This window comes from Vipera ursinii (genome assembly GCF_947247035.1).
Source record: "Vipera ursinii genome assembly, chromosome: 5".
Taxonomy (NCBI): Eukaryota; Metazoa; Chordata; class Lepidosauria; order Squamata; family Viperidae; genus Vipera; species Vipera ursinii.
Window position 1 is genome coordinate 35919583 of NC_139518.1, and position 22066 is coordinate 35941648.

The 22066-nt window shown below is 40.7% G+C and overlaps 1 protein-coding gene across 1 annotated transcript; it reads left to right on the forward strand.

Annotated features, from left to right (window-relative positions):
- Positions 1-761: 761 nt before the first annotated feature.
- Positions 762-16154, forward strand: LOC310641777 (integral membrane protein 2C-like; the record flags this gene model as incomplete). The annotated part of the gene is made up of 6 exons (XM_083365037.1): positions 762-875; positions 9226-9393; positions 11204-11392; positions 13105-13215; positions 13774-13924; positions 15366-16154. 6 exons carry the CDS (start codon positions 762-764, stop codon positions 15452-15454), a joined length of 822 nt encoding a protein of 273 aa, XP_083221163.1. The 3' UTR covers positions 15455-16154.
- Between the last annotated feature and the right edge of the window lie 5912 nt (positions 16155-22066).

Consider the following 22066-nt stretch of genomic DNA (forward strand, 5'->3'; position numbering starts at 1 on the left):
TCTGATTTTTTTTAGTTTCTTTTTAACATTTAGTAATTTTAACCTGTTTTTATCTCTAATCACTTTTATAATTTACTGTTTTATTATAAGCTGCTCAGTCTCCTTGAACTGCAAGATGAAATTGGTAAGTAAATAAAATAAATAAATAGCATCAATTCCAATCTCTCTCCCCCCCCCTTTCATCAAATAGTAAGTAGTAATAACAGCAGTTTAGCAGTATGTGGATGACAGGCGAGTAGACAAGCAGCAAACAATTTTAGTGCTTCAGTAAACAAACAAACAAACAGGCTGGCTCTTTTCACGCTCTCGAATTCGAATTCTGTGTGTCAATCAGACTGACATTCGAGGTAACTGGTTTTTATCCTGAAAGATTTCTCACTGGATTTTATTAAACCCCTTTATCGGCGGATTGCCAGACTTCACACACCTTTCACCCGCAGATTCGGTCTTGCGTGCAAACCTCCCGAGCAAAATTAAGGCGGGCTTTTGGGACGCACGTGCGGAAAGTCCGGAGTTTGAGCACGTGCGACTGAGCCTCCACAAACAGCAACCCCGCGATTAAAGGGCTCTATACAAAGAGAGCAGGAGCCGTCGCCAGTCAAAACCCGAGGAGAAACGGAGCTGCTTGGGTAGACCGTCGCTTCTCTTTGCGGAGGCGGGATCTCAAAAAAGCCCCGATCTTGGCGGCGCGTTGTGAGAGACGCTTTGGAGCGGCTTGCGCAGCCGGTGGACTCACTCGCCTGGGGAGTTGCGATCGAGCCATGGTGAAAATCGGCTTCCAGACGGTGACGTCTGCGCTGAAGCCGGAGAAAGAGGCGGCGGTTGCAACGCGCCGTGGGGCCCCGGCAAAAGGCCTCGTCCTTTCTCAGGATGCGGTAAGTACGTGGGAGACCACAGGCGCGCTGGCATTGTCAGATCAGGTTGGCATTTCAGTTTAATGGTCAGGATCAAATGAACGCTCTCAGAAGCCGACGCTGTTGTGGCATTGCGGCGTTCAACGCAGTTAGTGAAGTCGCGCTAAGCGCAGACGTGATTTTGGACGATTACTTTTGCCCAGGGTGGGGCTGTTGCATCGCGCAATACGGCCTTAACGGTATTTTGAGTAAAACAGGTAAGAAGACTGAAGTAGGTCTCGCGGGCGATCGAACTGAAGAAAAGAGCTTTCATCGCAAGCGATCCGAGCCCGGAGGCAGAACAGAAATTTCCGTTCATAGAGGGAAGGAAATGCTACTGCTGCACGACTTGTTTCTGGCTAGGACAGGGGTAGGCAACCTCGGCTCTTTTATGACTCATGGAGACTCATTTAGAGCCTTGGTGGAGCAGCGGGCTGATGCCTCCTTAAGTAACACCAGCTGCCTGCAATTAGTGCAGGTTCGCATCCCACCAGGCTCAAGGTTGACTCAGCCTTCCATCCTTCCGAGGTAGGTAACATGAGGACCCAGATTGTTGGGGGCAATAAGCTGACTTTGTAATAATGCCGCTTGGGGTGTGTGTGAAAGCCCTAACAAGCAGGCATATACATAGAATGAAGGCTACAAAGCCCTACATGGCATGGGTCCGGACTACCTACGGGAGCACCTTCTGCCAATGTCAGCACCCCACCGTCCTGTGCGCTCCCACAGAGAGGGCCTCCTCAGGGTGCCACCGCTCAAGGAATGTCGGCTGGTGGCCCCCAGGGGGAGGGCATTCTCAGTGGGTGCGCCAGCCCTCTGGAACAGCTTACCAACCGAAATCCGGATGGCCCCCGACCTCCGCACCTTCCGGCGCGAATTAAAAACTTACCTGTTCCAGCAGTCCGGCCTGGCCTGATAGCTCTAATTGGGGTCCCAGTTTGTATTTTACTATTGTTTGTTTTCACTATTGTTCATTCTGTATGCCTACCTTATTCTGTACACCGCCCCGAGTCCCTCGGGAGAAGGGCGGTTTATAAAAACAAATAAATAAATAAATAAATACTGCTAAGCTTGTAAGCCGCCCTGAGTCTTCGGAGAAGGGCGGGATATAAATGTAATAAAAAATAAATAAAAATAAATAAATGGACTTCAACTCCCAGAATTCCTGAGTCAGCTGTGCTGACTCAGGAATTCTGGGAATTGAAGTCCATGAGTCATAAAAGAGCCGACGTTGCCTACCCCTGGGCTAGGACGACTGGAGAATAATTCTCTTTCCCCAGCAAGCATAGTATAGTAAGCATTTCCTTTCCTTTCCACACGGATGCCAGAAAACCAGAAGTATCTGCTGTTCGTTTCAGCTAATAATGAAGCAAACCAAACCTAAAATCCCCTACTTTCAACTCTGGCATTCAGGTTAGACAAGGTTCCACACCACATCCTCTACAAGTTACATCTGCAGTGTAACAATTGGCAACCAGGGCATATACAGTCCGCTGCAGCTCTCTGGATTTAGACAAACTGTTTCCCAGTCTTTTAACTTTGATAGCACAAGCAACATTTGCTCGATAGGGATTTATTAAATCTCGTATCTTCCAAATATTTACCCCTTGTTGTACTTCTGAACGTATACATGTAAAAGTATTTTAAAGGATCATGATCAGAGCCTGGTATCTCAGTGACAAGATGGTAGGATGTGGGTTGTTTGGTACTTAAAAGCTGTTTTACCTTTTACCTACCAAAGAGCCTTGGTGGAGCAGTGGGCTAATGCCTCCTTAAGTAACACCAGCTGCCTGCAATTAGTGCAGGTTTGTATCCCACCAGGCTCAAGGTTGACTCAGCCTTCCATCCTTCCGAGGTAGGTAAAATGAGGACCCAGATTGTTGGGGGCAATTAAGCTGACTTTGTAATAATGCCGCTTGGGGTGTGTGTGAAAGCCCTAATAAGCAGGCATATACATAGAATGAAGGCTACTGCTAAGCACATTGATTTGTGCTTCTTAGATTGTAAGCTGCCCTGAGTCTTCGGAGAAGGGCAGGATATAAATGGGATTAAAAAAAAATTAAATAAGTCAGATGAAGCTCCAGCAGAAGTCTGGACCTTCTCCTCTCCTCTGTTCTTGTCCAGTCTTCCCCAAACACTCTTTTATTCTGTGTGTTTGTGACTCCAATTCCTGCACAGTATCATGTTGCCTGAGTTCACGTGAGTTGCAATCCATAGCATTGCAGAAGGCACCAGCTTAGAGAAAGCGGGGGTTCTTAATTATTTCACCTGGTGAAAGCCATATCCTGACCTTGAACTATACTGTGAACTTCTGGCTAGATTCTCTATTCCACTTTAGGATTGGTTTGGCAAATTTGAATGATACATGTTTCAGATTATTCCTGATTCTTTGACATGGATGAATGGCTACCGTTCTTCTTAGAGACTTGAATATCTCCAGTTAGCAAATCAAGGGAAAAAAGCCAAAGATTTCTGGGCAAGCAAGTCTGTTCGTTACCATGGGGACTTTCTCTATCAGCCCTTCTGAGGGGATTGTTCTGCTGCTCTGTGTTCTTTTCTAAAAATAATTTAAGCTTGACTTCATTCTTTGTTGTTTGTGTTGTTATATAATATCTCTACTGTTATCATGTTGGGGACCTATTTTTGTGTTCCACAAATTTCAATAATTGCAGAACATTTCTCTCTTTAAGCTGAAATCAAGTTAAGAATATTTCTAATTCTTGTGATCTGTAATCTAAAACAGCAGAGGTAATTTTTCCATCTTCTGTAGTTTGCATGTGACCGTGCCAATGGCTTTTTTTCCAAGTCTTGTGGTTGCCTTGTGCTGTGAATTGTGGTTGCATTAGTAGGTGAGATTAAAAGATATAACCAGCTCTACTAATTTTATTTTTAGGAGGCCTGTTCTGGTTAGACCACATGTGGGTGAAATTTTGGTAGCCAAAAATTACATGTGTGGTGTTTTGAGTAATTTCACAATGAGGCAAAGGCTGTGGCACCACAACACACACATGGAGAAGGTCAGGTTTTCTGGTATTTCTTCCCCTGTATTTGAGAGAAAAGTTTAAGCTTATAGATTGTAGGCCTACACTGCTTACACAGGTTCTCTTCTGTAGAGTTAAAAGAGGTTGAAGGAGGTTGTTACTGTAGACTAAAAAAGAAGTATGAAATTCAGTTTAAAAGATTTATATTTATTAAGCTTTGTGTTTGTTCCCTAAGACTTTTTTTTTGTTTTCATGCAAGGACCTCTCGCTAAATTTCTCACACATACTCTTGCACATAAATCTCTCAGTCCAGGCAACATAATTTTCAAATCCGAACCGGTATTACAAAGAGTTTCATATTACTGTTTTAGTACAATATTTCCTGGAAATTATTCCTTACAGAAATGAGAAGATAACTTAGGAAAGTCTTTAAATCTAAATTTGCTAGAAATTCGAAGTCTTTAGAGAGAAATTTATAACTATTCTCTTTGTATTTTAATTGATGTCAGATGTCAGCCCTTGATAAAAATAAACGTTTTGCATTCATTCAAAAATTCCTTCACAGAGCTACCTAATGGAAACAACTTTAAGTAGAATATTGACACATTAACTAGACTAGCCCCACACCTGAACCAAAATTCATATTTTGTGTTGCAGTCTAATAATTGGATTGACACTGGAGGCTTATATCACATTAGCAACAAAGATGGGGTTTTCTTCCTGAACTATAGGAACTACCATCTTTTTAAAGAGATGGGATGAGGTGGAGAAGAGATTTTTTTTAAAAATAGGCTGTCTATTAATTTATTTTAATATGGCCTAGATGTTTTTCATAATTACGAAAAACTAGTGTATGTGTCAACGCTGCAAATGTTGACATGTTTTTGCACTGACAATATAAGAGGCAGCCTTTGCTTTAACTGTTGGCTTTTGAATCACTAAAACGCAGGAGAAATGCAACCAGGATGTTTTTACAAGATAAGGGAGCCACTTCAGAAGGGAAGTGAAACTTTTTGGGTTAAATTTATTGGTAAGTGTGATTTATGACGTGTAAATAAGTGAGGGAGATTCTGTATGATGTGGGGTGTCAGGGGGAGGAGAATTCAGATTCTGGCATCCATCCATGAGTGCCGATGCTTTGTTTCATTATTATAGACTTTTTAGATAAAACAATACCTGAATGTTGTTTGAACTGTCTCATTAATCGGAACCATGACAGTATGATGCTCTGAGGAAATTTAGGCTCCTTGATATCATTGTATATATTAATTTTATCACTCTCCTAATTTCTTTTCTGGAAAGACTGCACATCGGAGTTATGGCACTCAAGGGTCTGCCCACAGACAGTTTCTCTGGTGCTCAGCAAGTTCTATTTTTAATTTATTTTTATGTATTTAAAAGTACCATCCTGCAAAGCAAGTTGTGTCCAAAAATGCTCTAGAAGCAAACAATTTATGTTTGAAATGTGCATAGAAGAAAAAAAGTGGCAGGCAGTATTGAAAAATTCTGAAAAAATGTAGTCAAGCAAAAAATAATTTCATCTGTTGAAATTTATGATTTTTTCCTTCTTTCCTTATATTGCAGTATGCTCATTTGTAATGATTATACACACACACACACACACACACACACACATCTTAAGTGTTTTTTGACCACCCTGTGTCGACCCAAATATGGGTCTTTTTTCTTCTTTTGTCTGTATCAGCCCGCAAACTAGGGCCGTCCACAAACATATGAGGCATAAGCTGTGCCTACTTTAATTATTGTTGATGGGAGATAAGCTGTCTACAGACATCCTTCTTTGTATTACTTGACTGTAGCTTGCTGTTACAATGTTGAATTGGTTTTATTATTGGGTAGGCTGATCTCATGGACAATGGAACATACAGTGATATCATTTGTTTGTTTGAAATTTATGTTCTTCACACCCTCGCACAAATGTGTCTGAGGCAATGTGCAGAGTTAAATTAGAAGACATGAGTTAAGGAACCAGAATGTGAAATGGCAGTTCATTCTTGTTTGTTTAGGCTACTTAGGAAGGTTTCATGTACATTTGTAAACATGCTACATCAATAGAATAAAAGAATCAGATAGTGCTAGTTAAGCCATTCACTCCAACTCATCCAGAAACCCAAATGAAATACCACCATAAGACTGCTTAGCCTTTGCTTTAATGCCTCTGTTAAAGATCCCTCTAGTAATTAGTTCTGCATCAGTCTTCACACAAAAAGAAACTATAGCCCCACATACCAAATAAACCACTGCAAAAGACATACTAGAAACAAAAATTAAAATAAGCAAGGAAATGGTAAGAGAACATCTATCTGACCTTAATCATAATCATAATAGTAAAGTAAATAGAAAGGGACCTTGGAGGTCATCTAGTCCAACCCCCTGCTCAGGCAGGAAACCCTCTACCATTTCAGACAAATGGCTGTCCAGTCTCTTCTTAAAAACATCCAGTGTTGGAGCATTCACAGCTTCTGGAGGTAGGTTGTTCCACTGGTTATTTGTTCTAACTGTCAGGAAGTTTCTTCTTGATGAATATAAATCACCGGGACCCGACAGATTACATCCCAGAGTTCTGAAGGAACTGGCAGATATTATCTCAGAACCATTGCACCACAAATATCATAAATCCTGGAGCACTGGGGAATTACCTGAGGATTGGAAAAGAGCTGATGTAGTTCCCATCTTCAAGAAAGGGGGGAAAAACAGACCCAGGAAACTACAGACCAATCAGTTTAACATCAATACCTGGGAAGATCCTAGAAAAATAATCAAAAAACAGATCTGCAAACAACTAGAAGCAAACAAAGTCATAACCAGTAGCCAGCATAGGTTTGTTAAAAACAGATCATGCCAAATCAATCTTATTTTATTCTTCGATAAAGTGACTAAACTAGTAGACAGCGAAATGCTGTGGACGTAGTATACTTGGATTTCAGTAAGGCATTTGATAAAGTAGACCACAACCTACTCCTTGGTAAACTAGAAAAAGGTGGAATAGACAGTATCACCATCTGATGGATCTGTAGTTGGCTGACAAACCGTACTCAATGACTAGTCCTCGATGGCACTACATCCACATGGAGAGAAGTAAGCAATGGGGTACCACAAGCCTCTGTCTTAGGCCCAGTACTCTACAATATGACTTAGATGAGGGAATTGAAGGGGAACTCATCAAATTTGCAGATGACACCAAACTGACAGGAGTAGCTAACACCCCAGAAGACAAACTCAGGATCCAAAAAGATCTAGACCAGGGGTGTCAAACTCAATTTCATTGAGGGCCGCATCAGCATTGCAGTTGCCCTCAGGGGGCCAGGTGGGTGTGGCCTGGGTGGGCGTGGCCTACTGGGTGGGCGTGGCTAGAGTGCGTATGGCCTACTGGGTAGGCGTGGCCAGCTCTACATCGTTCGCATCAAGGCTGCCTATGGGGGCCCGGGCAGGAGTGGGACAGATCTGAGGGTCTCTGACAGGAGGAAGGTCTCTGGGCCAGGGCCAAGGCAATGGGGGCCGTTCCCTCACTGTTTCCAGGATGGCTTCGCAGGCCGCATGAAACCACTTCGCGGGCCGAATCCGGCCCCCGGGCCTTGTGTTTGACATGTCTGATCTAGACAAACTTGAACAATGGGCCCTATCCAACGAAATGAATTTCAATGTGGAGAAAAGCAAAGTTTTACATTTAGGCAGGAAAAATCAAAGGTAATCAAAGTACAGATTGGGAGACATGGCTCAAAAACTGTGAGAGGAACCTTGGAGTCTAGTGGACGATCACTTGACTATGAGCTAGCAGTGTGCTGCAGCAACCAAAAAAGCTAATATAATCCTGGGTTATATAGGAATAGAATAAAGATCACACAAAATATTAGTACCGCTTTATAAAACCCTATTGAGACCACACCTGGAATGCTGCAGCCAATTTTGGTCACCATATCACAAAAAAGATTTTGAGAGTTTGGAAAAAAATCAGGGAAGAGCAACTAAGATGATCAAAGGCCTGGAGACTAAGACATACGAAGAACGGCTGCAGGACTTGGGTTTGGCTAGTCTAAAGGAAAGAAGAAATAGGGGAGATATGATAGCAGTATTCCAGTATCTGAGGGGCTGCCACAAGGAAGAGGGGGTCACCACAGGGAAGGATGAGAAACAATGGTTGGAAACTGATCAAAGAGAGAAGCAACCTGGAATTAAGAAGAAACTTCCTGACAGTGAGGACCATCAACCAGTGGAACAGCTTGCCTCCAGAAATCGTGGGTGCTCCCGTCACTGGAGATTTTTAAGAAGAGATTAGACCAGGGGTGTCAAACTCAATTTCATTGAGGGCCGCATCAGCATTGCGGTTGCCCTCAGGGGGCCGGGTGGGCGTGGCCTGGGTGGGCATGGCCTACTGGGTGGGCATGGCTAGAGTGTGTCTGGCCTACTGGGTGGGCGTGGCCAGCTCTACATTGTTCACATCAAGGGTGCCTATGGGGGCCTGGGCAGGAGTGGGACAGATCTGGGGGTCTCTAGCAGGAGGAGGGTCTCTGGGCCAGGGCCAAGGCAGTGGGGGCCGTTCCCTCACTGTTTCCAGGATGGCTTCGCGGGCCGCATGAAACCACTTCGCGGGCCGCATCCGGCCCCCGGGCCTTGTGTTTGACATGTCTGGATTAGACAATCACCTGTCTGAGATGGTATAGGTTTTCCTGCTTCAGCAGTGGGCTGGACTAGAAGATCTCCAAGATCTCTTCCAGTTCTTGTCTAGTCTAGTATTAGTATTAGTATTGAGAAGTTTTCCTTAATATTTAGTCAATATTTTCCTGCAATTTAAGTCCATATAGAAATGGAGCTCCTTTTTCTTATTACAGTGTGTTGTTTGTTGTTGTTAGCTGCGAAGTCATGTCCGACCCATCGCGACCCTATGAACAACGTTCCTCCAGGCCTTCCTGTCCTCTACCAGTAGCTTCTCCCTACATATCAATGCTATGAGTTTATTAAAAACTTATTTTTTAGTTCAAGATTCATGTCTGACTGCACACACCTTAGTTTCCCTTTAAATCAAGAATTCCAAGTATTATGACTTTCCCCAATATTTGTTACTTTCGGTTCCTTGATTTAACTATTTCTTAGTATCAGAATAAATTAGCTGATCCTATTGTGTTTCTTCCACTTTCCAAGGAGATCATCAAGTCATGTCAAGTCAAGCATATTTTTATCTTTTATAACCTTTTAAAATATTCTTTTTCCTTCTTAGGAATCCTGTTACAAAAGAAAATAGATGTACACAACATGGAAAAGAAGCTTGGCATAGAACCATCCTGCACAGGATATTCCATTAATTATCGATCTTGTCCCTTTTCTTTAAACAGGAGAAGCAGCTCTTATCTTTGCCGCAGCAGAGTTGGAGATCTCTTACTTGCATCTTCTTTTTGGCCCTGGGATTTTTGTTGTTACTGCTCGGCTTGATTTTAACATCAACATACATCTACAAATATTTATCTCTTACTCACTCAGTTGCTCACATGGGCATGGATATGGTATGTATGATTTGGTTCAAATCCTCCACACGATCGGAGGATTAACATTTCCACCTTAAAGCTTGTAAAGTAGTTGCTCCTTTGGTATGCTTGACCTACATGGCAATCTGAGACAACTGAGTTTCCCATTTCAGATAGCCAAAGTAGTTTTAGCATAAGCTCCCCCTTTATATATTTTCTCTATTTGATAGATCATGTCTCATATATGACAAATATTTACAAACATATAATTCTCAGTATAGCCAGAAGAGAAACATTGCCAAAATGATGTTTGATAATAGATAATATAATATGTGACTATTAAACTATAATTTATATTCATTACTGATAACTGGTCATGAAGTTTAAACAGAGACTTGTTCCCCATTACCTTTCCTGGAGACTCATCCTTGCTTGAGGATTTTCTCTAAAGTATTATTTCGAATTTAAACTTTGCATGGTAACTGTTCTTTGCCTGTAATTCCTGTCCATGTCAACTTGCTTTTCACCTTCCATTTACTGTCTTTTCTGACATACATGAAGGTGCAATACTGCTTCTGTACTTCACCCCACTCAGTCGCCTAATTTCATTCAATAAGACAGCAGCAACATATGCCTTCCCTTGCCTTGTGTATTTCCTGCTCATCTTCCTCATTGGGAAGAAATATGCTTTGGTCTAGCAGTAAAAACAGGAATTTCAGTGTTACTATATTTGGATCCAAAATAACCCTTCATTTAAAAAATATAATTGACAAGGATAAGACAAATATGCTTCATTTGAGTAAATACGGTATACAGAATATCAGATGAGGCATTTATAATATGCATGATATGTACAAATGTGATGAATCCCCTTTTGGAAAAACTGCAGAAAAGCTGCTTTAGGAGGCTTAGAGAAGGGAGTATGGATCTATTTAGACAAAATTATAATCCATTTTGGAAATTGTTCTTTGCTATCATGTTTACAAGAATTATATGTGGGAATATTTATTTTTATTCTGCCTTTATTATTTTTAGAAATAATGAAGGTGGCACACATTTCCAACACACCTTCCTCTATTTTTCCCACAACAACCATTTTGTGAGGTGAGTTGGACTGAGAGTGACTGGCCCAAGCTTACCCAGCTGGTTTCCATGCCTAAGGCATGACTAAGGCATGACTAGAACTCACAATCTCCTGGTTTCTGCCTTAATTAAAAGACTAAACTGGCTCTTGGATACTGAATAAAATATTGAAAAAAACTGCTGTCAGTAAGCAGCAAAAAAAAAAAAAGGTAGGGAAAGAATTAGGACTGCTTTTTTGTGACCAAAATGGCACTCACATGTATTAGAGTTACCAGACTTGGACTGCAAATATATGTATATCCAGCAGTGAGTTAAAGTTTTTTGTATCTCATTGTGCCATCTTCTGGGGCTTTTTTAAGCTTAGAAATGATGGATTCTCTTCTGAGAGTTTTGTAACCTGCTTCAGTAAAGGGAGATTTATTTGGAGGAAATACATTATAGAACTAGGCAAAACCTAGCTAACTGCATCCTACCAGGTGGTATATTCAGAAGTAAGAACCTGGATAAAGAGGCAGAAGGAAGTGATCTCAGATTAGCAATTTGATAGACAGGATGATAGATTAAAAACAGGATAGAGGGCATGTATAAGATCAACACTTGGTTACACATTTCTTATACTGAATTGTTGTCAGTGGGAATGAAATATCAGTTTTTAAGTCTCTGACATATTCTGCAATCCTAACTGAATTTGTATGTTTAGAAAGTTTAAAAATGAGACCATTACACAGCCAATTATGCTTGAGAACTTTTTATTAAACGATTGTAGCAAAGAACGGAGTATTACAATTATGAGGAAGGAGGTTTGGAGTGTGACTACTTTGAATTCGATGATTCGTCTGAAATCAGGACAGCGTATGAGGATGTGAAGATTTACCTTGGAGAGAATTATGAGGAGATCAGCATCCCCAGGCCCAATGTTGGGCATCCTGCAGACATTATCCATGATTTTCAGCAGGTAAGAAATTGGGCTGCATATGCTTTCATAGAAATGTCTAAGATAGAAATAAAGAAAAGCATAGAAAATACTTTTTAGAAAGTTATTTCCTTGAGCTCATATCATAAATAATATTCTCCTTTCAATATTCATGACGAATTTCAGATACAAATTGGGCTGAAAGATAGGGGACTGGGAAAAATCAACCAGAGATTTTATTGTTGAGTGGGAACTTGAATGTGTCTCGCCGTATGACATCCAACATTCTAAACCAGGTATGTCCGGCCCTTTGTCCAACCCATGGCCCAAGGGCCACATGCAGCTCCGGACAGCTAGTAATGCAACCTCGCAAGATCATAAACTTTTAATATGTGATTATACATATTAATTACATATTTTAGATGTGGTCCAAGACAATTCCTCTTTGCTCAGTGCATCTTAAGCAAGCCAAAAGGTTGGTTATTCGTGGTCTAAACCATATAGTACATGCCCCTTTTGTGATTTGACAGTCTGGTGATTCACATTGCCTTTCTGGGGTAGCGAACACTGTTACAGGTCCCCTTTAATATCCGAAATTATCAAACAGTGGCCTAACTGCCATTTTAATAAAATCTTTTTTGTCTCAGCACTTCAGTAATAATACAAAATATTCATATGGGAGAGCCTCCTACCAGTTCTAAGCATTTTAAGGAGCCTGATAGGCTAGGCACATAAAGGTTTGGAATGCCATGATATCAAACTTATTTTCCTTTGACAAATCTTACAGTTCTATAAGACATGCAGAAATAAACAAAAGAGATCCAGATCTTGCTTCTTTCATTGGGAGGTAGTGTGGTTTCAATCTGGGCATATATTTACTGATAATAATCATGGCATCACTCATCAGTGGAATATTTCAATCTTCAGTTTGTGGAATTTTCAACTGGCTGGTTAAGCTAAATTTTTGGTCTCAGAACAAAGCATACTGTATAATGGGATGATACTGTAAAGAGAACAGTGTACCTTAATAACCTTTTTTATTTAATTTATTGGCCTCAATTGGATATGTGCTGCTAGAATTTCTAATCAAATTTATTATTTATAGCCTCTGTGTGTGTGTGTGTGTGTGTGTGTGTACGCGCGCACGCTTGCTTTTGTGTGTGTGGGGGGGGGTTGTGTTTCTATTTTGTTCTGGCTCTTGACAGGCCACAGCTGGAACTAGAAAGCAGCTTCCTATGAGAAGGGTATAAAAGGTTAAATCATATGATTCTAGTAGCCTTTTCTCTGAGTGTCAAAGTGACTGTCATTGGTTTGTCTCCTAATACAACCTTTGCAACAACAAACTTGTGAAGCTGGGCTGTTGGGCTGTTAGCATTGACTTGGTAACTTCCTGGACTAGTCCCTACAGTTTTCTTAGCAGAACCTTTTTGGAAGTGGTTTGCTAAAGCTTCCTAGTAACTAACAGACTAACTGGACCAAGATCACCCAGTTAGCTTTGTGCCTAAGGCAGGACTAGAACTGATGGTCTCTGGGTTTCTACTCCTGATGGCTGAAGTTGGTCTGAGACACTACATCACCCAGTGAGCACGGAGATTGAGTGGGGACGTGAAACAAAATATTTCTAGTCCAATTCAGAAACGGTCACTTTTATCATATACAGGGTTTAAGCGTCCCAGATTGTTCTGTAAGAATTCTTGAATCTGTTTAGAGCACATTCAACTTGTTTTTAGCCTGTTTATTTGTTGTGATTTCAGGGATTGACCGCGTATTATGATTGGGTAGTAAATAAATGTTTCATTGGAGAGCTAAATACTACTATTGTCATGCCACTTAAGCATTTCTGGGAACTGACACTTAATATAAAGGTCAGTAAACAATCCTTTTTATTCTATATTTGATTACAGCTATATTCTATAACCATTGCACCCACCCTTGGAACTGATAATGCTTTCCCTTATAGTTCCAATAATAACCAGCTTAGAAAAGCTGTAGTAGGTTGATGGAACCCTGATATTTGACTAAAAAGAAAGTAGGATTCCCAGTCTCTGTAGCATTTTGACTTTTGAATGAATGTTATGAATTGAGAAATTCTTACTCAGCATTGATAAATTATCATCAGAAAAATGCAAAATAGCCATCATTTTGTAGTTCTAATCCCATTGTTATTCAGTGTATAGGTTGCATTATCCTCAGGTGATACAAATGACTTACTGTTGCTTGAAGTAATATTTATTATTTTTATTTTTATTTTAATTCCATTTATATCCCGCCCTTCTCCGAAGACTCAGGGCGGCTTACAAGCTTATACTGAAGCTTGGATCAAAAATTCTTGAAAAGTGAAAATAAGTTTTAGTCTTGTTGAACAGATGTTTCTTTCCAGAGGTTAAAACAAATTCTCAGTAAATTGGATTCTTTGATTACAGAAAGGGGAGTATTTTCCACAAACCAACATGATCCAGGAAGAGAAGATGGTGACAGAACATGCCACTGACCTAGATCTGTTTGGCTCCTATATTCGTAAACTCTGCCAAGGCAAAGAAACCTTCAGATTGGGCCATAGGATAGCAAGAGGATGTAAGGAGACCATCATTTTATATCTTTTGCTGATGTTTATAGTTTTTCTTAAATCAGAGATCCCCAAACTTTTGGGCACCAGGGACTGCTTCTGTGGAGAAAGGTTTTCCCCATGGACCGGAGGGGGCATGGTTTTGTGTGCTGCCTGCATCCCACAAATGGGGTTTTGCTTGTTTGTGCGGACCAGTTGCTGGCGTGCTGCGGCCCAATATTGGTCCATGGACCAGGGGTTGGGGACCCGTCTTAAATGGTCTGTAAATTTAGGCAGTTGTTATTTTTCAGTTCAACACGTGATATTGGCAGAAGAAATATACTAATAAGAGTAAAACAACTTTTAAAATAGTACCTAAATCTAGAGGTTGTTGCATATATTAATCTCATTAATGAATTGATACATACACATACGCGGCTTGACCTTATTTAAATAAACTTGCTGAGTATCTACCCATGTAGTTGAACCTCTATCTCAGACATGTGAAACACAAGGCCCGGGGGCCAGATCCGGCCTGCGAAGTGGTTTCATGCAGCCCGCGAAGCCATTCTGGAAACAGTGAGGGAACGGCCCCCACTGCCTTGGCCCAGAGACCCTCCTTCTGCCAGAGACCCTCAGATCTGTCCCATTCCTACCCAGGCCCCCATAGGCACCCTTGATGCGAGCGATGTAGAGCTGGCCATGCCCACCCAGTAGGCCATATGCACTCTAGCCACGCCCACCCAGTAGGCCACGCCCACCCAGGCCATACCCACCCAGCCCCGAGGGCAACCGCAATGCTGATGCAGCCCTCAATGAAATTGAGTTTGACACCCCTGCTCTATCTAATAATCATCTGAGTTGAACAAGGTTGAAACCAGTCCAAGGTGTTCCATCTTGAAAGTGTTTCTTCTTGGAAATTAGAAGAAAATCTCCCATGCAGGCATTCTAGGGCAGTGACCTGATGAGCTCATTTCTCCACTATAAGACCATGCCATCCAAACAAGCTTCTAACTGTACTGACTGGTTATTCAGTGATAGATTTCTCCCCCCAATTCCAGGCACTTGGTAAATTAGTTTGTATTTCGTTATATGTACCACCTAGTTACCTCAGTGAGATGGGCAGCCGTCTAAATTGTTTAAACAAATAGCCAGCTACAAATTGAGTTTAAAATTCAATGTTAAAAAATGTATTTTCATTTCTTTTTTAAGTTTGTCTAGATGCTGTTTCTGTAACAAATTGTTATATTTTGACTGGATTAGAACATGTAAATCATGTGAGAAAATAGCTTGAGAACTGGGTTTATTAATACATGACAATATTAGTAATGTTTGTGACCCTATGATTCGCATTGTTTTTGTTCTTATTTCTACATACTTAATTTAGAAGTTAAATGGTTGCATTTCTTTTCTTTTGTCTCTAAGAAACACCTACTTAATTTGACTTTCTTTTCTGGTTTCTTTTTCCAGATATCCATCGAGCTACTGAGAAGTGTCATCACATCCGCCATTTTGCAAATACTTTTGTGGTTGATACAGCAATTTGCCAGCCACTGTGAGAACTGCCACCTACATGTTTTTGTATCTTGGGCTTTGCTTCTTTCTTTTTGTAAGAAAATTTCTAAGAAAAAAAACTATCATAGTCTTGCTAAATTGTTATTTCACTGGTTTTTAATACTGGCCAGTGCTTTATATATTAATCTTCGTTAATTTTTCATAGTGAAGAGTGATAATAAAAAAAACATAATATAGTATAGCCTTTTCAGAATACATGATGTCCTTTAAGTCTAGAGTTGGAAACATGAAAATAAAGGAAAAAAACACAAGAAAAACTGGAATAGAAAACTTTTGACATATTGTTTTGTGTCCTTTGGCCTTTTTCAGACAATATTGTGAACTACTTCTTTGTAAGAACATCTGCTGAGTATATAAAATGTAAACAAAAGTGCAGTATTAATATTTTTCCAACTTAATATTTAAACCTTGCTTTGATAATATTTTTCACTAATTTTATCTCAACCAATAATTTTCTTTGATCATTAATCATGTTAAATTGTGGAAAACCCAAACCATGATGATAATGCTGTATTTTTTAAAAAGAAAAAGTAGATTTTAAGAGTGAGAACATCATCACTATGGAATAGCCATCTCCAACCTACTTGGGAGTCTTTCAGGTGTCATACATTTGAAGGATGGACATTTGCCTGGGAAAAGCTGCTCTGGGGTGAAAATAAACATTTAATGCTTTGTATATTTTATCTAGGAAAACATAATAAAATACAGTATTGTACTAAATTGCTGTTTTCCTGGAGGACTTTTTTGTTTTGAGGGTTTTATAGAAACATATGTTTGAATATGTTGTTTTTCAGTTTTTCCCAGCGATGTGTGCTTGTTATCAGTCAGAAATTATATTTTGGATGTACTATTTAAAGACCTAGTTCTCTTGAAAAGTTTATAACCCTAAAAAAGGAGAAAGAAGAAAAGAATGACTAGTAGCAAAGTGGGATGGATTCAATTGTAGCAGTAATGGATGCTTAATTAGAAAATCTAAATGGTCAGATTGGCTCAGATCAACTTGGAGATTTATTTGGTGGATATTTGGCTGAGTTAGAACAATTAGCCAGTGGAACAACCGCCTCCAGAAGCTGTGAATTCTCCAACACTGGAAGTTTTTAAGAGACTGGACAGTCAGTCATTTGTCTGTAATGGTATAGGGTTTCCTGCTTGAGCAGGGGGTTGGACTAGATGACCTCCAAGGTCCCTTCCAACATTATAATAGATGACAGAATTGAGGGCACCCAATTGTGGTAATTGAGTTTTTTCATTATTTAGTTCTTTACTAGCCTCTTATATTTTTAATTTGAATTTTCAGCTATTGCCATGTAAAGCACTGAACATGAGGTCATGAAAGTTAAACTGAGTTAAATGAAACACAAGAAAAAACTGCTGTAGCCTTAAGAGTAAAGCAGTAGAAAAAGCACTATATAAAGGATTTACATAGTTTTATTTTCCGAATAACAATATAGCTATGCTATTGAAATGCGAAACTGACTTCTCATGACAATCCATCCATGCAGACCAATATTGTGGAATGAGCAGTCATGTATTAACTAGAAAAAAATTGTGAGGATTAAAGGTTTCAAAAATCATCTCATCAGGAATATATAAACGATAGGATTCTGAGACTAAAGGGGGAAAAGGTTCACTCAAATATACGGTAACCTATTTTCAGCCACTGAAGTTTTGCCTGTTGATCAGGCATTCCTGGCAATTAGAAAAATTCCAGCCTAAAATTTGAAAACCCTACACCCTATTAAACCCAATTTAATTTCAATACATATTTTCAATACATATTCATATGAAAGCTACATTCCAAACCATCCTATTGTACTTCCACTAGCAAAATGGAACTTTTTCCTCATGCACCCTCAAAATGTGATTTAGTGTTGAGAATAAATTTTGAATCATAACTTAAGCGAAGAGAAGGTAAATGAAATCACTCCCTATGTAACCATTTTTTGTTTACAGAATATACAATTGGATTTCATTTCATAAAGTCAATGTGTGAAAGTCAAACTTCACTTAGTGAGGGATGACTGTACAATTGCTTTCATCAAATTTCAGGTTTATTTAGGAAAAACCCCTTTTTTCTTATTTCTAAATAATGAAAATATTTTATAAATGTAAATTGTTTCTGATCATCCACATGTTGATCCCACATTTGAAACGTATTTCCAAGCCCTTATACATACCAACAACAGTTGGCTCAAGGTCCACAAAAACAGCTCTGGGTACATGCTTGCCAGCACCGGTTTCACTAAAAAATGTATTAAAGGAATCATCTCCACCTCCTATGGTTTTGTCACTGGGCATCTGGCCATCTGGCTGAATTCCATGCTCAAGGCAATATAATTCCCAGCAAGCATTACCAATCTGAACTCCAGCTTGTCCAACGTGGATAGAGATACATTCGCGCTATTCAAAAATGTAATTTTTTAAAAACAGGCATGATTAATGCTTATTTCAGAAAATATTAATAATGAAACACCACAAAAATGACTATTGGCTTAGCTCTATATTTTGATAACGTACCCATTTGATTTCTAAAGTATATTGTAAAATATGCACTATTTTAATGATCAATTGCCCTTGGAACACCCAAGCTAAAGAAAATGGGTCTTTGAAAACGGTTTAATAATGCTAAGGAGTATGCTTTCTCTAGAGCCTCACTAAACACATTATACTTTTGTACCTACTGTGTGATTATATAAAATCTCTCCTCTCAACTTGAATTATGCAGTACCTCATAGTTCAGTCCCATAATACGTTTGCGCCATTACTTCACACCACTCTTTACTTTATTATAAAGCTCTTTCATCGGCCTCTTGTAATGCCAAATAAGTGGGACTCTGAATCTATACAACAGATCTCTTTCGTTTCTTGTTGGTTCACTGTTCTCAGCACTAAGACTATATTATATTCTTCCCCCCCCCCCGCTCCACACCATGGCAAATCCGAAACGGAGGGCCTTTCAGCCCTCGTGCTTTGCCAAATGCAAGAGAATACAGCGCCAAGCAACCCAAGTCCTCGACCATATCGCGCCTTTCGGAGGTAAGAAGCCTCGACTGAGGCGAAGCTCCCGCGGTAAAGTTCTCATGAGGCAACATTCCTCCACGAGCATATCATTCTGCTACCCGACGCTCGCGATTCCCTCATAGCATTTACTATGCCAAGAGGCTTAAAAGACCCCGATCCCAGCCACCCAAGTTCCACTTCGCACCATGGTGCCTCACGAAGATGACGAAGTTCACTACTTTCCCTCGGGGGTTCGCCGTTCAACTCCCGCCTGAGGGTGGCCTCAACTGTCGACCGTTAGAGCAACGGTTCCTGAACGCCAACCCCTAACTGCAGTCTGCTATCTCCATTGGTGGAGGCTGTTTAACTCCCGGAAGCTGATTGGTTAAACAAGTTCTTTTTTTAAAAAAAAAATCTGGGATGATCCTCAAATGATGAAGAATCAGACGTCGGTGGAATTTTGAGCGGGAAATGGCTTCTCCGCTGAGGGGTAGACTGGGCGTCTGTTAGGATCCAAATATTATGGATTCTCCTGCCGCAAGCCTAAATTTAAAAAAAAAGAAAAGAAAAGTGGAACCTCTTGCTGTGTGATTCTTGATACTTTCTGAGATATTATTTCATTCTATATTTTTCACACTTTCCTGGGTCTCAGAGAGTATATTGTAGATAGATAACTATCTATATTCAAGAATGATAGACAGACAGAGAATGGTATCATAAAAGAGAAACAGAAGTATTGTTGCATATTTTTTTCCTGAATAGCATTCCATAAAATACCACAATATATCTTGTTATTCTCTAAAGTTATTGTTAATATATGTATTTTTGTATGTAACAATATGCATTATATATTCCAGTCAGAATCAGGTCTTAATATTTAAAATATTTTAATTTTAAATGCCATTGCTTTTCAAACTTGGAAGACTGAACCACTAACAGCTATAAAGAAAATAGTTAACTCGCACTTGTTTTCTGTTGTAAGACGCTGTTTGGAAACTTCATTTTCTCATTCTTAGCCAATCAATATTTCACAATTATCTTATAAATTACTTTTTATTTAGACTGCTTAGAAGAGTGGCCCAACTGACAAAATGGGCTGGATTCATTTATCATATTTTTAGAACCCATAAATTAGGCAATGCTGTTAAGAGGGAATTGTACACTATAAAGTGAAAAATGAATGATTTTAATTGAAAATTAAAAATTGCTAGATTGTAAACTATTAAGAAAAAACTTCATTGTTTTAGAAACTGAGTAATGATTTAAGCAAAATCCTCATTCCTTTACTAGGCTTTTGTTCTGGGAAGATATGAATAACATTGCTCTTACCTGTCATTTTAACATTGAAGATAAGAAAAATGAAATATTTTAAACAATAATGCAAAAAATAAAATAATTTGGTAATAATATGTGTAATTTTAAAGAAAAATATACTTTTAAATATACATATTCAATTTTTTTGCCCAGAAAAATATTTTATGGAGTAACATAATCCCCTAGGAATCAGTTTGTTCATATAATTAAAAATGGTTGATCACTTAACTGAATATTGCTGGAGTGGATGGACTCAGTGGTATCTTCTAACTCTCTATGAAATGTGAATAAAAACATTCATTCATTGAAATGTTTTTTGAGGCTTATTATTTTGATGAATTATTTTAGAAGCTCCACAATACCTTCCTTTTTGTACATATTGTTGCGAATTTTTGATTTTTATTGGTATATCCTTATGCTTAATCTGAAGACAAAGACTGCTTTAAATGTTGCATTAGGTACTGAGTCTACTGAGCAGTAGGTAATATTACAAATGTGTTCTTTCCTATACCTTTAAGTGTGAATCTGATTGTTACAAAAAATAAGAATTAAAGAGAAGAATGAATTACAAAATATTCTTGACTGTTTTTTCAACCATGTTAAAAACATTTGTGCAAATTGTTAATTATATAGTAATTATCAAAAGTAGTGTCAATAATGTAGAAAAATATTGATTAATATTAATTTAGAAGGGCATTGTAATCTAAATCAGAGATCCCCAACCCCCAGTCCATGGTCCGGCACAGGGCCACGGCATATCAGCAACCAGGCTGTGCAAACAAGTGAAGCCCCATTTTCTGCATGCAAGCAACACATGAAACCACGCCTTCTCCCATCTGTGGAAAAATCTTTCTCCACAGAACCATGGGATATGTTGATGCAATATGATGAAGATAGTTCTGTAGGTAACCTGACCACATGCTATGTAGGGCTTTAAACGTCATATCCAACACCTTGAATTGGACTTAGAAACAAACTGGCACCAAATGCAGCTCATGCAGCAAAGTGTTACATGCACTGTTCTTTGAGCACCTAGACCAGGGGTCGGCAACCTAAAAAAGAAAAAGAGCCACTGGGAACCGGTTCCATCACAAATTAAAAAAAGAGGGAGCCGCGTGCGTGTGTCCATGCACGCGCATGCGCAAAAAGGTTTTTTGCGCATGCGCGGACGCACGCGGCTGCCATTTTTTAAAAAATGAGATGGAACCGGTTCCCGGTTGCCCGATGGCGACGGCCCGTCTGCAAAGCTGCCGCTTTCGGCAGCTTTGCAGACGGGCCGTGGCAGCTTCCGCAAAGAGCGGCGCCCCTGCCCATTCCGAGAGGTGCGCGCGCACCTCTCCGAACGACCGGAGGTGCGCGCGTACCTCCGCGCGAATGGGCAGCGGTGCCGCTCTTTCAGGAAGCCCGCCGCGGCCCGTCTGTGAAGCTGCCGAAAGCGGCAGCTTAGCAAACGGGCTGCGGCAGCTTCCGCAAAGAGCGGCGCCCCTGCCCATTCCGAGAGGTGCGCGCGCACCTCTCCGAACGACCGGAGTTGCACGCGCACCTCCGTGCGAAGGGGCAGCGGCGCCGCTCTTTCAGGAAGCTGCCGAAAGCGAAGGGGCAGCGGCGCCGCTCTTTCAGGAAGCTGCCGAAAGCGGCAGCTTCCTGAAAGAGCGGCCCGCTGCCCGTTCGCGCGGAGGTACGCGCGCACCTCCCCAAAGGTTTGGGGAGGTGCGCGCGCACCTCCGGTCGTTCGGAGAGGTGCGCACGCACCTCTCGGAATGGGCAGGGGCGCCGCTCTTTGCGGAAGCTGCCGCGGCCCGTCTGCTAAGCTGCCGCTTTCGGCAGCTTCACAGACGGGCCACGGCGGGCTTCCTGAAAGAGCGGCACCGCTGCCCATTCGCGCGGAGGTACGCGCGCACCTCTCCAAAGGTTTGGGGAGGTGCGCGCGCACCTCCGCCCATTCGGGGAGGTGCGCGTGCACCTCTCCAAATGGGCGGTGCCACTCTCCATTTGGAGAGGTGCGCGCGCACCACTGCCCGTTGGAAGAGGTGCGCGCGCACCGGGCGGCTGGGAGCCGCAAGAGACGGCTCAAAGAGCCGCATGCGGCTCCGGAGCCGCAGGTTGCCGACCTGTGACCTAGACTGCCCACTCTGTACCAGCTGAAGCTTCTGGATATTTTTCAAGGATAGCTCCATGTACAGTACATTGCAGCAATCCAGACAGGAGATGACAAAGGCATGAGAGCCTTCCTATCCAGGAAAGGGTGAAACTGGTGCATAACACAATGTTGAGCAAAGGCC